The 13089-nt window shown below is 39.2% G+C and overlaps 1 protein-coding gene across 8 annotated transcripts in view; it reads left to right on the top strand.

Annotated features, from left to right (window-relative positions):
- Positions 1 to 13089, top strand: part of CEP128 (centrosomal protein 128) — a 354698-nt gene that overhangs the window by 130562 nt on the left and 211047 nt on the right. For all 8 annotated transcript variants that reach the window (XM_079768173.1, XM_079768176.1, XM_079768175.1 and 5 more), the window contains 2 exons: positions 2239 to 2889; positions 9365 to 9529. In XM_079768173.1, the coding sequence (XP_079624299.1) occupies positions 2239 to 2889; positions 9365 to 9529 (816 nt within the window). The remainder of the gene's footprint in view (positions 1 to 2238; positions 2890 to 9364; positions 9530 to 13089) is intronic.

Raw genomic sequence — 13089 nt, 5'->3', positions numbered from 1 at the left:
TGAATACCAAGGTTTCTCCTTGAACTTAATTTCCAGCCCTGCTTTTTGTATCCCCTTTCCCACTCGTGTTCACAGCTCTATGATGTAACTACTATGCTCTTTATAAAGATAATTTCCTTAAGGCCATAGAACTACTTATGACTGGACTGAGAAGCAAATTCAGTTCTCTGGCCAGAGCTTAACTGCTTAATCACCCGCCCACCTCCTTTATTGTTTCTCATGTCAGCTTCATTCTGTTTCTCCCTGTTTGAACTGAGGGACTTGAAGAAACTTTGCTTTTGAGTGATTCACTAATTTTATCATGGATTGTTTCACACTGATGTATTAAAATACGAAGTGTCAAAATGCCTTGCAAGTATTGAGGCAGGATAGTAAGAGGCTAGAAAATTTCTTGGCAAAAGGAATTGGGAAACCCAGACAGATAGTTAAACAGCAGTTTGCAGCCATCTAGTAAATCCTATCTTCCCTAAACCAAGGACACTCAAGAGTAAATGCTTTGCATTTCTCCCCAACCAGAGGGTAAATAGCTTAAATCACCCTATTCAGGGAGATAGATAGCAGAAATCCAATTAGTGCCATTTGCCAATCACACCCAAGGACAAATGAAGTTAAGGGAATAAATCTCATTTTGGCACATCAGCATAAAACTGATGAATATTCTATTGAGATCCTCCCTGAAGACCTCCCCTAAACGCCCAGCCTTAAAAACCCCTCAAAAGTAAGGTCCCAGCTTGGGCACTTCCTCCGTGGAGCACACCCTCCCCATTCCCCTACATCTCCCTCTTTTGTCCCCACAGGCCTGCATCTCCTAAACTCTAAGAAACCCCAGAGAAGCTTGCAACCAGTGCAGCATGGGCAGTAGCAGTTTATCCTGGGCAAACACCCCCCCCCCCTTTCCCGTCCCTAAGGCCCCCTTTTTCTCTGACTTAGTGACCCAAAGCCACCCAGCCTAGGCTCATTTCCCCACCTAGTACCTCTCCTTTTATTCTAGGCCCTTCTTTGTTCCACTGTCCCCAGTTTTAATAAATGTTCTCTAAAACTCGCCTGGCCAGTCTGGTGTGGCTCTGTGGTTGAGCATCTCAATTCCCTGTCAGGGCACATGCCTGGGTTGCAGGCTCAATCCCCAGTAGGGGGCATGCAGGAGGCAGCCAATCAATGATTCTTATCATTGATGTTTCTATCTCCCTCTCCCTTCCTCTCTGAAATCAATAAAATTGTATTTAAAAAAAAAATTCGCCTGGACTCCTGTTGTGAAAATTTTTCCTGCATGAAATCAAGAACCTGCATAATACTGGCTAGCCCTAGACAGACCCACTAAGGGCCAGGACCTCTTTCCAGTAACAGTATTTGCATTTTAATCCATTATTTCAAATTCTGAAATGGGACTCTTAATTTTTTTCTGGGTTTGAGCTATGGTGGGCATCAGTAAGCAGGTATAGATATTGTCCTTGGTGCCAGTGTTGGAGGTATGTTTGTGGCAATTTCTGCTTCCTTCTCTGCTGGCTCTTTTATTTGCATTGATGATTGGTGAGGATTAGAAGGCCGTTCTTGATCTCTGTCCCTCAATGTATACCCTAACCCCCCTAAGGAGGCTGGCAGAAGGTGATGGCTGTCTGGTCCTTTACCTTTTCTCTTGAGATCCTTCCTAACCGCTCCCAATCTTAAACTAATCTCATTTCTACCTTTATGGGGCCTCAAGACTCCTAGTTATGTACTGTTGTGTTTCTCGTCACTATTGACATTATTTTATTAATAATGGCTGTTTATACCATTACCTCTCTTAGATTGTATCTGTGTGCTTTCTCATATTTTCTATATCGGTTTGAAGTTTTCCCTTTTTAAAAGTATGGCATTGAAATGCAAATCATTGTTATTTTAAATAAACTATACTATATTATTTCAACCTCTGATAAATTATAATAGGAGTCTTTTTCTTTCCTTATTCTTTTGATCAACTTTATCTTACATTTAAATAATTATGTATGAGCAAGGATTGATGTTTTGGTAATGAAAATCTGAAACATATTTCAATGTAGTGCTACTTCAGAATAATTGTATGTTTCCTCTTTTTCTAGGCTAAAATATTTTAAAGGAAAAATAACAAATATTTTTCTTTGTGAATTAAACTTTATTTTGTTTTCTGGCATTGTCTATGCTGACTTTTATTTTTTATTTTCTTATTTTTCTATGGTGAATTTTATAGTCATTTGTTTTTGTTTTGTATTTTTAACTTGGTAGATCCTAAAAGAAAAGGATGAATTGAAAAGCCAGCTTTATGTGGCGTTACAACAAATAGAGAACCTTCGAAAGGAATTGAACGAGGTCCTAACCAAGCGGGCCCTTCAGGAGGAGGAGCTTCATTGTAAGGAGCAGAAGCTAAGTGACGTGAAGGCTCATCAAGCTGACCTTGAACTAGAAGTCAAGGATTCCCTGGACACCATCCATAGGCTAGACTCTGAAATCCAAAAGCAGAATAAGGTTCAGAGCCAACTGAAAGTGGAGAAAGCTCACTTGGAGGAAGAAATTGCAGAACTAAAGAAGAGCCAGGCCAAGGACAAAGCTCAGCTTCTGGAGATGCAAGAGGCCATCAAGAACTTGAGTGCCATCCGGGCAGACCTGGCTAATAAATTGGCTGAGGAACAGAGAGCCAGGAAGGAAGTGCTTAAGAACCTTTCTGACCTCAAGACACAGGCGGAATCTAGAGATGAAGAAACGGCTACAATCATCACCCAGTTAAAGCTGGAACGTGATGTGCACCAGAGGGAGCTGGCAGATCTCACGTCCTCACTGCAGAGTGTGAGAACTAAACACGAACAAAACGTCCAGGAGCTCATGAAGCACTTCAAGAAAGAGAAGAGTGAAGCCGAGAATCATATCAGGACACTTAAGGTACATGTGCTGAATTATCTGTGGTACTGAAGGAATTCTTCTGGTGACTCATGAAGTTAATAGAGCGTAAACTTTTAGAGATCATTCTGTATCCCTAAGCATTGATGGGAAGCTGAAACAATAAAGAGGCTTATCCATGGCTCTTCGGCCAGGTTGAAATGAGTTACAGCAGCCACCTGGGAGCACCTCTTTCAGAGCACTGAAGCCTTTTAAAAGGAACCATTAGCTATTTGGGGAGTTCAGAAAAAGGCAGAGGTGGCAGTAAGTTGTGGGTCTGAAACGTGCCCTCATTCAACATTTATGACCTCCTAAAATATAAAAGGCAAAGACTTACCAAGGCCATAGAAGCTATAACCACAGCCCTTATTAGTATGGTAACTAAAGTGGATAGCTTATGGGCTGTGTAAACCTAAGGCTTTTGAGATTTACCCTTTCTTTTCCACATCAAAGGTGCCTGGGTAAATGCATAGTTGAGTTCTTGCATTTGGGGAAATGTTTCCAAGTCTAATGGTATTAGCATTTCACCATGCAGCGGCTAAATAACTTTATAACATGATTGTCAGGAGTGTGATAACTCTATCCCTTCTTTTTGCTTCATTTTTTCCCCCTCCAAGATGCTTATCATCATATAGATTCCATATTATTAATTTTTTTAAATCAGTCTTTATTGGAATGAACACTGGTCAGAGATATGAAGAAAGCTGATCTTGAAAATAAAAGATGGTTTCTATATTGATTGATTAGCTGTGACAATCATAATAATAGAAGACATTTTTTAGTGCTTAGTTTGTGCCAGTTATTACTATAAGAACTTTACATGTGTTAATTTAATATTCCTGCAGACTGTATGGTATTATTTTCTCTCTGTTTAGGAAATTGAGATATGGGAAGTTAAGTAATTTGCCCAAGGTGGAAAGTAGTTGAGACAGGATTTGAACCCAGGTAAAGTGCCTATTTCTTAACTACATTGCTGTACTGGAAAAGGTTTATTCTTAAGGATGTCTAGGTATAGACTCGGGAGACTAGGTGGATAATGAGGCTATTTGTCAAGATAGGTAATACGGACAGAACAGATTTGGAGAGAACAATATCAAATCCATGTTGAGTTAGGAAGAAGGGAACTTAAGCCTAACCATGAAAGTCTAGGTAGAATAGTCAGTACATAATAGGTTAGATGTTGAGGAGGAACTTGAGATTAAAGTAAAATATTTACAGCCAGTAACCCATTGGTGGTCATTGAAATCATGGGATTTGGATGAGGTGATGGCAAGGAGAAGGAAGAGGATGAAAACCCTAGAACATCAATGTTTAAGGGAAAAATTGAGAAATATGTTTGGCAAATAAAAATAAAGGAACATATGAAAGAGAGGAGGAGAACCAGAAGAGAGTGGAAATTCAGGTACAACAGTTTAAGAAAGGTATAGTCAAGAGTGTCAAATGTGGCACACAGGCTAAAAGAAGAACTAAAAGAGAGTTTATTCTGTTTGTGAGAGATTGGTGGAGAAGGTCCAGGAGGAGATGTGAGGAGGTCAGATAAAAAATAGAGTAGATAGCATTTAACAGGAGACAGGGCACATCTTCCTCTGAAGGTTTTGAAAGAAACCAGTAAGATTGAGTAAGCTCATAGTCTGAGCTTATTGATGTGAATGCTAACCAGTCTCTTTCCCCCCTCTGAAGTACAGCAGAGCAGCAGGGCAGCAGGGCAGTAAGTAATTTATGAGTGGCAAGATGTAAACTGCTGTGAAGACTGATAGAAACTGCATGAGACTAGTCTGGGAGCATGTCATGCACTGATGTAGCTAACATTGGTGAAGAAGTATCATGGGCAAAGGAATGAGAGTGGAAGGATAGGAATCTACAATTGTAGGTTGCTTATTTGGTCAGGAATTTTTATGTTAGAGTTTAGATTTTCAGAGTTAAAGCCCAAGGTGTGATAATACAATTGGTTGCTGTTGTGGGATGTGGATGAAGGTGATTGTACAACAGGTCAGATAACTTTGATGTTAGTTTGTTGGATAGATATTTGGGTATTTATGATGCTATTGTGAAGGCATCAATTGATCACATGCCAGAAAGGATGATTGGTCAATCAGCTGTTGCCAGCAGGGAAGGGAGAGTTGATGAGAAATAGTGTGAATCTCAAAGGAAGGCAGGGTTTTTAATGAGGATAGGTATATAGTGAATTGTTAGGTCATGGCTTGAGAAATGGTTCTTTCCAGGATGGTCCTTTCCTGTAATGCAGCCTAATCCTTCAAGGACCAGTTAATTGTTCATCTCTTCTATGGATTTATTGAAGTTGGGATGAATCTCCAATCCTCTGTGTTTTTATAGCTCTTTGTTGTATAGAATAGCAAGCACATTTAGGCTGCCTTATATATTTGTGTGTGTGTGTGTGTGTGTGTGTGTGTGTGTGTGTGCTCATAAGTCTTATGAGCACATACAGTTAATTTGGTCTTAGCCATTTTTTGTGTCTCTTTACATCAAGCATGTCAAACTCACGGCCCTTGGGCTGCATCTGGCCCACAATGAATATTTTTGCAGCCCAGCCAATATAACGGTGTGAGCAGTTACTTAACAATTATGAAAGGAAATAAGTCTCCGGTCAGATCCAGAATTACTGACATTCACCTTGGGTCAGTTTTGAAAATTATCACTGTGAACAAGATTTTCCCCGAAGTAGGAAAGATAGTAGCAGAGAAGAGATTCCAAGTAGCAGGAAGAAAACATTAATTTTATCATTGCTCGTGTTCTTTTTTATATACTTACTATACTTTTCAAAATAAACCTACGAATCTATGAAAATTGAAGCTTTTGTTTTTTGCGGCCCACATAAACTTAAACCTTGTTTATTTGGCCCATGTTAGCCTTTGAGTTTTACATTATTTAATAATGTTTGAGACAAACCGAAGATATTTAATGGATATTGGGTCAAAAAATATTTTTAATATACTTTTATTGATTTCAGAGAGGAAGGGAGAGGAAGGGAGAGATAGAAACTGAACTGCATCCAGCCCGGCCAGGGGTGAACCTGAGGAGGGGCAGTGAAGGATTAAAGAAGACAGACAAGAGAATACGGTTGGGGCTAGGTAGGTTCACCTGTGCCTGGATGAGGACTCAGTGATGCAGCCTGTAAGCCAAAGCTTTATTTTATAGTAAGAGCACACAAAGCAAAACAAGGGAAGTGGTCAACATGCTTACAATGTTCTTTCGAGTTTCATCTTGTTTTGGCAGCACTTGTTGCACCTCCCTCATCCCATTAGCTATCTAGGAAGGAACAAGGGAGGACTATAAGGTCAAGCTTAATTATGCTGGGAGGGCTCTGCCCTCCAAGCTGGGACTTGTTTGTGGCCCTGCCACAGGTCATTCCAAGGCTTAACCTGATAGCTGCTCCCTACAAGAAACATCAATGATGAGCGAGAATCATTGATTGGCTGCCTCACACTCCCCCCCACCCCCTTACTGGAGTTTGAGCCCTCAACCTGGGCATATATCTGACCAAGGAATCAAACTGTGAACTCCTGGTTCATAAGTCAACGCTCAACCACTGAGCCACGCCAGCTGGGTGGGTCAAATTGTTTAAAAGCTGGAAATCAGAGGACTTGCTCCTGAATTGCTCTGTGATCTTTATGGCTTGGATTTCTCCCTGTAATGGGGGAAAACTAATTTCCTCATCTTTTCTTTAGGAAGTACTTTGTGTTCATGTATAATGAGAAGACAATAAGCTTTGAAAATTAACTGTATGTAGCCGAAACCGGTTTGGCTCAGTGGATAGAGCGTCAGCCTGCGGACTGAAGGGTCCCAGGTTCGATTCCGGTCTAGGGCATGTACCTTGGATGCGGGCACATCCCCAGTGGGGGGTGTGCAGGAGGCAGCTGATCGATGTTTCTCTCTCATCGATGTTTCTGACTCTCTATCCCTCTCTCTTCCTCTCTGTAAAAAATCAATAAAATATATTTAAAAAAAAAAGAAAAAAAAAAGAAAATTAACTGTATGTAAATAATATGTAATTTAGAAGTATTCTGTGTATCCCCTGAAACTGTTAGACTTTTTTTTTTTTTTTGGAAGACTGAGATTTAGGAAGGGTGTTGCAGCTACTCTTTAATGTGGCACAAAAGCAACACAAGAGCTTAAAAGGAGAACCTGAGTTTCTGTGAGCCTCGCACTTTGCTTTTCAACTGAATGAGTTACCCGTAAGGAACAACCCTCACCTCATACTATTTCATTAATATAACCTTATACTTTTGCTTACTTATATTAATTAAAAGGAGTTGATAATATCACAGAATATTTAATAGACTGAATTATGTTCAAGAGTGCTTTGGATAGTAGCTCTATAAATGTTATATTTTGTTATCTTTCAGCTTTAATTTATTACTTTTTCTGAGTCTAATAAGTGCTGGTATTTCACCCCTATTTTTCTACTGCACAAATTATAGTTCTCCATCTAGAAATACTCTTCTCATAACTATTTTAAAAATTAAATGTAAAATATTTTAATGAAACAATGTAGCTGCTGTTAATATTTGAAGGATATTGGGTTACCACTTCATTATGACTTCAACAAAAAAAAATTTTGTAGAGCCTTTTTTTGGGAATTAAAAGACCAAGGATTGGAGTTCTATACTTTTGCCATTTGTTGGCCATATGATCTTGGTCAACATACTTAACCTTTTTGCACTTAATAAAAAAAATGGGAACAGTAATGACTTTATCACAGGATTTTTGTGAGTGTGCCATTGTTTTATAAACTATAATAATAAAACCACAACAAGAAGCTAGTTCTTAGTCAAACTTAGGCATTAGTGTGCTGGTAAATGTTTTAAAATAGGCTCTCTGGAGGGGTGGGGAGAAACCTGATTTGTAGCATTTCCCAAGTTCAGTGGTATAAATACCTCCTTTGGCTGATTTCAAGCTATCAAACAAGACATCACAGGAGAGGGACAGAGTTGGGAAGAGATGAGCACAGTTGGTTCTTGGTAGCCTCTGTGAGCCAGCTCCAGCATCCCTTGGCTTTAGGGGAACCTTCTATACTTCCACTTTTAATAGACATAAAGAAAAGCCAAAGCCTTCTACTGCAACTTCAAGTCATAATTGACCACTTTTCCTGATGAGAGACTTTATTTTGTAAATTTATTTTGGGTTATGAATACACGATTCCTCATAAAAACTCAATTTCATTGTTAATTTCAAGTGGCATCAAATTTTAGGTGAATTTTGTGGGATGAATAAAATACAGATTTTGTCTAAAACTCACAAAACTTGTTTCAGGCAATTGCTTTCAATAATTGTGTTCCTATATAACTGATCAAAAAGATATAATAAATTATAAAAAGAAAAAGTATATTTTAGGCACTAAAGTCTATATAAATAGACTATATGTAGTTGCTTACAGGCTATTAGTAACTGGTGGGTGTGACCAGTTAATACTGCAAGTTGCACCCGCTGGTTTTTGAAACCTTGTGGTGTATGTACCTGTAGAAAAGCAGTGTGGCAGAGTAGTTGAAAGCATGGATATTGGAGAGAATTCTTGGGTTCAAATTCTGGCTCTGCACTTAATCACTGCTACCCTGGGGCAGGTTATTGGTGTCTCTTTGCTTCAATTTCCAACATGGAAATAATAGTACCTCCTGGTCAGGTTGGTGTGAGAATGAAATGAAGCTACACAAAATATCTTAGAATAGTGCATGATATCTAGTGTTTATATTGTTATTTTAAAAGTCTGTAAGTTTACATACATGGCAAATTTTCATTAAATTCCATACATGGAATATATTATTCCTAATTTTTAAAAGCTGATTCTGTTATATTGCAATTAAAGATGAAAAACCAAGTACTTTATTACAGTGTTGATACTGAAATAATCACTGGTAACTTTTTTTTTCTTCATATTAAGTTACTTGTAGTTTCTTGGCTGCTGCAATTTATAATCTTTTTAGTCCTACAGGAGTGGTATTAATAATTACTACAAAAAGTACACAGTTCTGTCACCAAAATCAGGAATCAGGAGGTTTAGGTTGAATAGGAATGTTGTCAAGCTCCATTTACCAGTATAAATGAGAAACCGATCAGTCAGTAATAGTAGCTCATAGTACTTCCCACTTGGGACACTTCTCTAGTAACTCCTTTCCTTCCCAGCAGAGTTAGTGTCCTTTGGGTTGTCACAGTACTCCACCTACACCTTTATTAAGGTTTTCTCATTCATTGTTGTATAAATTGATTTTGGCATCTGTCTCTTTTACTCTTCATATCTGTTATTGTCAGCACCGAGCACAGTACTTTTCACTCAGTAAATGCCCAGTGAGTGCCAAGGAGTGATTGAATAGATGCAAAGAGCATTTCTTTTGTTCTGTTTATGTAGGGACTCTTAGAGATAGCCACAACTGGAAGTGTTTGCCTGGTGATATAATGTGTAATTTGTTTGGTGTACAGTTTGGCTGTGGCCAGTGGACTTTCTCTTTTCTCCTCTTTTTCTCAGGCAGAAAGCTTAGAAGATAAGAATATCGCCAAAGTCCATCTTTGTCAACTAGAGAAGTTAAAATTACAGTGTGACAGGTTGACAGAGGAATTAAACCAGAATGAAAATGAGAACAAAAAACTAAAGCTAAAATATCAGAGTTTGAAGGATAACCTAGAAGAAAAGGTAAGAATGTGATTGAATTCTAACTTAAAAAAGGCTTATCTGAATTTCTTCTAGTATTTCTTCTAGAACATATTTTTTATGTTTTAATAAATCTTAATTGTAGTCCTGCATAGGACAGTTGTATTGGTGCCATAAAAAATTATAGAAGTTTTAATAAACTGTGATTGCTGTCATTTTTATTCTTTGAACAAACCAGTGATCTTCTAATACATTTGATTTTAAATTTCTTCTGGATCTTAAAATGGGAGTAGTTTAGAGGCAAGATAGTAAAGCAAACAACTGATTTAATATGTGTACTTAATTCTCACAACCCTTTGGGTTAGATTTTATCCATCCTCTAACCTATGAAGAAACTGCAGCTCAAAATAAAATAGCTAATTACTCACCATATGCTCAACACTTTTAATACTCATAGTAATTTTAGGAAATCAATACTGTTATGCTCCTTTTTGCACTTGCAGAGGCTGAATGAAGCTGTGGGGTTGGTAACCTTGGAACATCTCCAGCAGGCTCACTGTTTTCCTAGCTGTAGATGTGTTAAGTTGATTTGGAGTGTCTGCTACATCAGACATTGGGTAGAATAGAGTCACTACTTTTGTGGCAAAAAGTCAACTAAGAATTGAAGCCAGAATATTTAAATTTGGTTTCTGTTTCTTACACCAACTTCCTAAAAGGATTTTCATTTGAGTGTGATAGAAGTCAAATGTAAAAAAGACATTGAAGTATGGATAATAGGATAAGGCAGGATAAACGAGTCAGATGTATCCTCTACTTCAGGTGTCCTCAAACTATAGCCCCAGGGCCACATGCGGGTGGTTTTGCCGTTTTGTTTTTTTACTTCAAAATAAGATATGTGCAGTGTGTATAGGAATTTGTTCATAGTTTTTTTTTTAAACTATAGTCTGGCCCTCCAACAGTCTGAGGGACAGTGAACTGGCCCCCTGTTTAAAAAATTTGAGGACCCCTGCTCTACTTTATAAGGGTAACTAGAATCTATGATGGACTGTCACTGGGTGGGTGTCATAAAAATTCATAAACCTCAAGGAAGCAACTTTCTTAATGATTTGCTCACCTTTCCCTTTTTTTGTTGTTTGCAAAATTTCCTATATTATATGTGTGTATGTATGTACTAACTTTCTAGTAATTGTTAAAATCAAGGAAATAAAATATAAATTTGTTTGCAGTTTATGATTAAAGGAGCTAACTCGCTAAATTTAGGCCTACAATCTTGACAACTACTGCAATTTAGTTCTTGAGTCATTCTTTATTTTGATTATGTTTAATGTTCATACATATTTAATGTATCTATTGGCAGGGTGTAGTTGCTGTGGAGATAAGTGAAATTTTCCAACTATTTCATAATTGAAATTTTAGCCAGAAGATGTGTTAATATCTTTTATATTTATTTATTTACATTCAATAAATGGTGAAAATTTTGATATGTTGAAAATGTAAAGCTTACTTGTTCTGGTTAAAATAAATGTTTCTTCACTGATTCCATTTATGTTTCAGGCAGATATGCAATATGACGTATAAATGAAACATTCCCCTCAGAGTCCCAAGAGTTAATGATTGTATTCTATTGCTGGGTATTGAGCATCTAGTATGTGACAGGCATTTTTCTGGATGCTGAGGCTAGGATACAGAGAAGACACAGGGCCTTTGTCTTTGAGAGGTGGTATAGCATTAGTGGCTGTGAAGGGAACTTTGAGTATAAATCATTTTCTAGCTATGTGGCTGTAGGAAAGTTGCTTAAAAATCAGTCTTACTTTTACAAAACATCCTTAAAACAGGTATAATAATACATCTGCTATGGAATCAAAAGTGAAAATGTGTATACTAGTAAAGTGCTTGGCAGATTATCTGATACTAGTAGCCCAGCGCATGAATCCGTCATGCACCAGTAGCTCGCTACCGCCCTCCAGTAGCTCTCTGCCCACTGCCCCGCCCTCCTGTAGCTCCCCCGCGCCCCCTCACACTCCCCCCTTATAGCTTGCTGCCCTGCCCCCTCCTGTAGCTCTCCACCACCCGCTTGTAACTTGCTGCCCCACCCTCCTGCTCATCTGTGATCCGGTCGTTACATGGTCGGTCTTTACGCTTCATGGTGTAACGACCATTTGCATATTACATCTTTATTATATAGGACTAGAGGCCCGGTGCACGAAATTCGTGCACTGGGGAGGGTGTCCCTCAGCCCAGCCTGCACCCTCTCCAATATGGGACCCCTCATGGGATGTCCAACTGCAGGTTTAGGCCCGATCCCTGTGGAATCGGGCCTAAACCTGCAGTTGGACATCCCTCTCACAATCCAGGACCACTGGCTCCTTACCGCTCACCTGCCTGCCTGATTGCCCCCTAACTGCTCCCTTGCTGGCCTGATTGACACCTAACTGCTCCTTTGCAGGCCTGATTGCCCCCAAATACCCTCACCTGCTGGCCTGATCACCCCCAAGGCTTTTATTAGTACAGATATGACCCTGAAAAGAAAATTTTACTAACCCTGCTTTATAATAAGGGCTTGACGATTGAATCATTAGGACCAGACACCAAGATTTCCTTTCTTTGAATAGTGGAGGGAATAATTATCTTGTCTTTAAGTTGCCCGGAAATTAAAATGAGATAATGACTTAGAAAAGTATAAAAGTATAAAAGCACCATATAAAGACAACTGTCTTTTTAATGAAGTGGTAAAATGAAAAACACTATTTTTATTCTCCCCTTCCTTCCTTTACAGCTTTTATTTAAACTTTGAAATTTATAAAAATTTCACTCCAATTTTCATTTCTTTACATTCAATATTATTTTGTATTGGTTTCAGGTTTTATATTAGTTACAGAATAGTGGTTAGACAATCATATACTTTACAAAGTGTTCCCCGATATTTCTAGTACCCACCTGGCATCATACCATCATTACAACACTATTGACTATATTCCCTATTTAAGTGACAATGGGTTTACAGGTTCCTTTCAGTCTTTCTTTTGTGTTGCTCCTCCTTCCTTTTCTTTCTCACTTCTTCCCTCATTTTCTTTATATAGTATCTCAATTGGCCATCAAAGCTCAGTGAAGGCCCTGGGACACGCTTAATCCATTTTACAGACCAGGAAACTGAGGCCAATTCCAGTTGGCCGTGGAACTTGACTCAGCACACAGGAAGCCCTCAGAGCCATGCTCTTTGCGCTTCCTAAGGGGCAGCCGCCGGGCAAACAGAACAAACTTTCCAGCCAGGTTTCCGAGCCTCTTTCTCGAGCACCTCTTCATTGCGGATGCTCCACATTCTTTCCTCTCCCCGTCCCCTGCCCCCCATTCTTTACTGTCCCCGCTTCTCCGGAGCAGGTGGAAGGCTTCACACTCACTGCCTAGGCATGCTCTGCCATGGGGCAGGACACCGCGGGCTTGCTTTTGGGTCAAGGCAGGAGCAGGAGTCACTGCCTCTGAAGTGTGAATGCTGCCTGAGCGAGGCCCGTTAGCACTGGGAGCTTCTCTGAATCACATCAGTCAGTCCAATACCCTGCAGTGCAGCACCCCTCCACTGAGGTGGCACCACCCCTCAACCCCCG

This window comes from Cnephaeus nilssonii (assembly GCF_951640355.1).
Source record: "Cnephaeus nilssonii genome assembly, chromosome: 4".
In the NCBI taxonomy this organism is placed as follows: domain Eukaryota; kingdom Metazoa; phylum Chordata; class Mammalia; order Chiroptera; family Vespertilionidae; genus Cnephaeus; species Cnephaeus nilssonii.
Note: the sequence above shows the minus strand (reverse complement) of the source record. Positions and strands in the feature narration are given on the sequence as shown.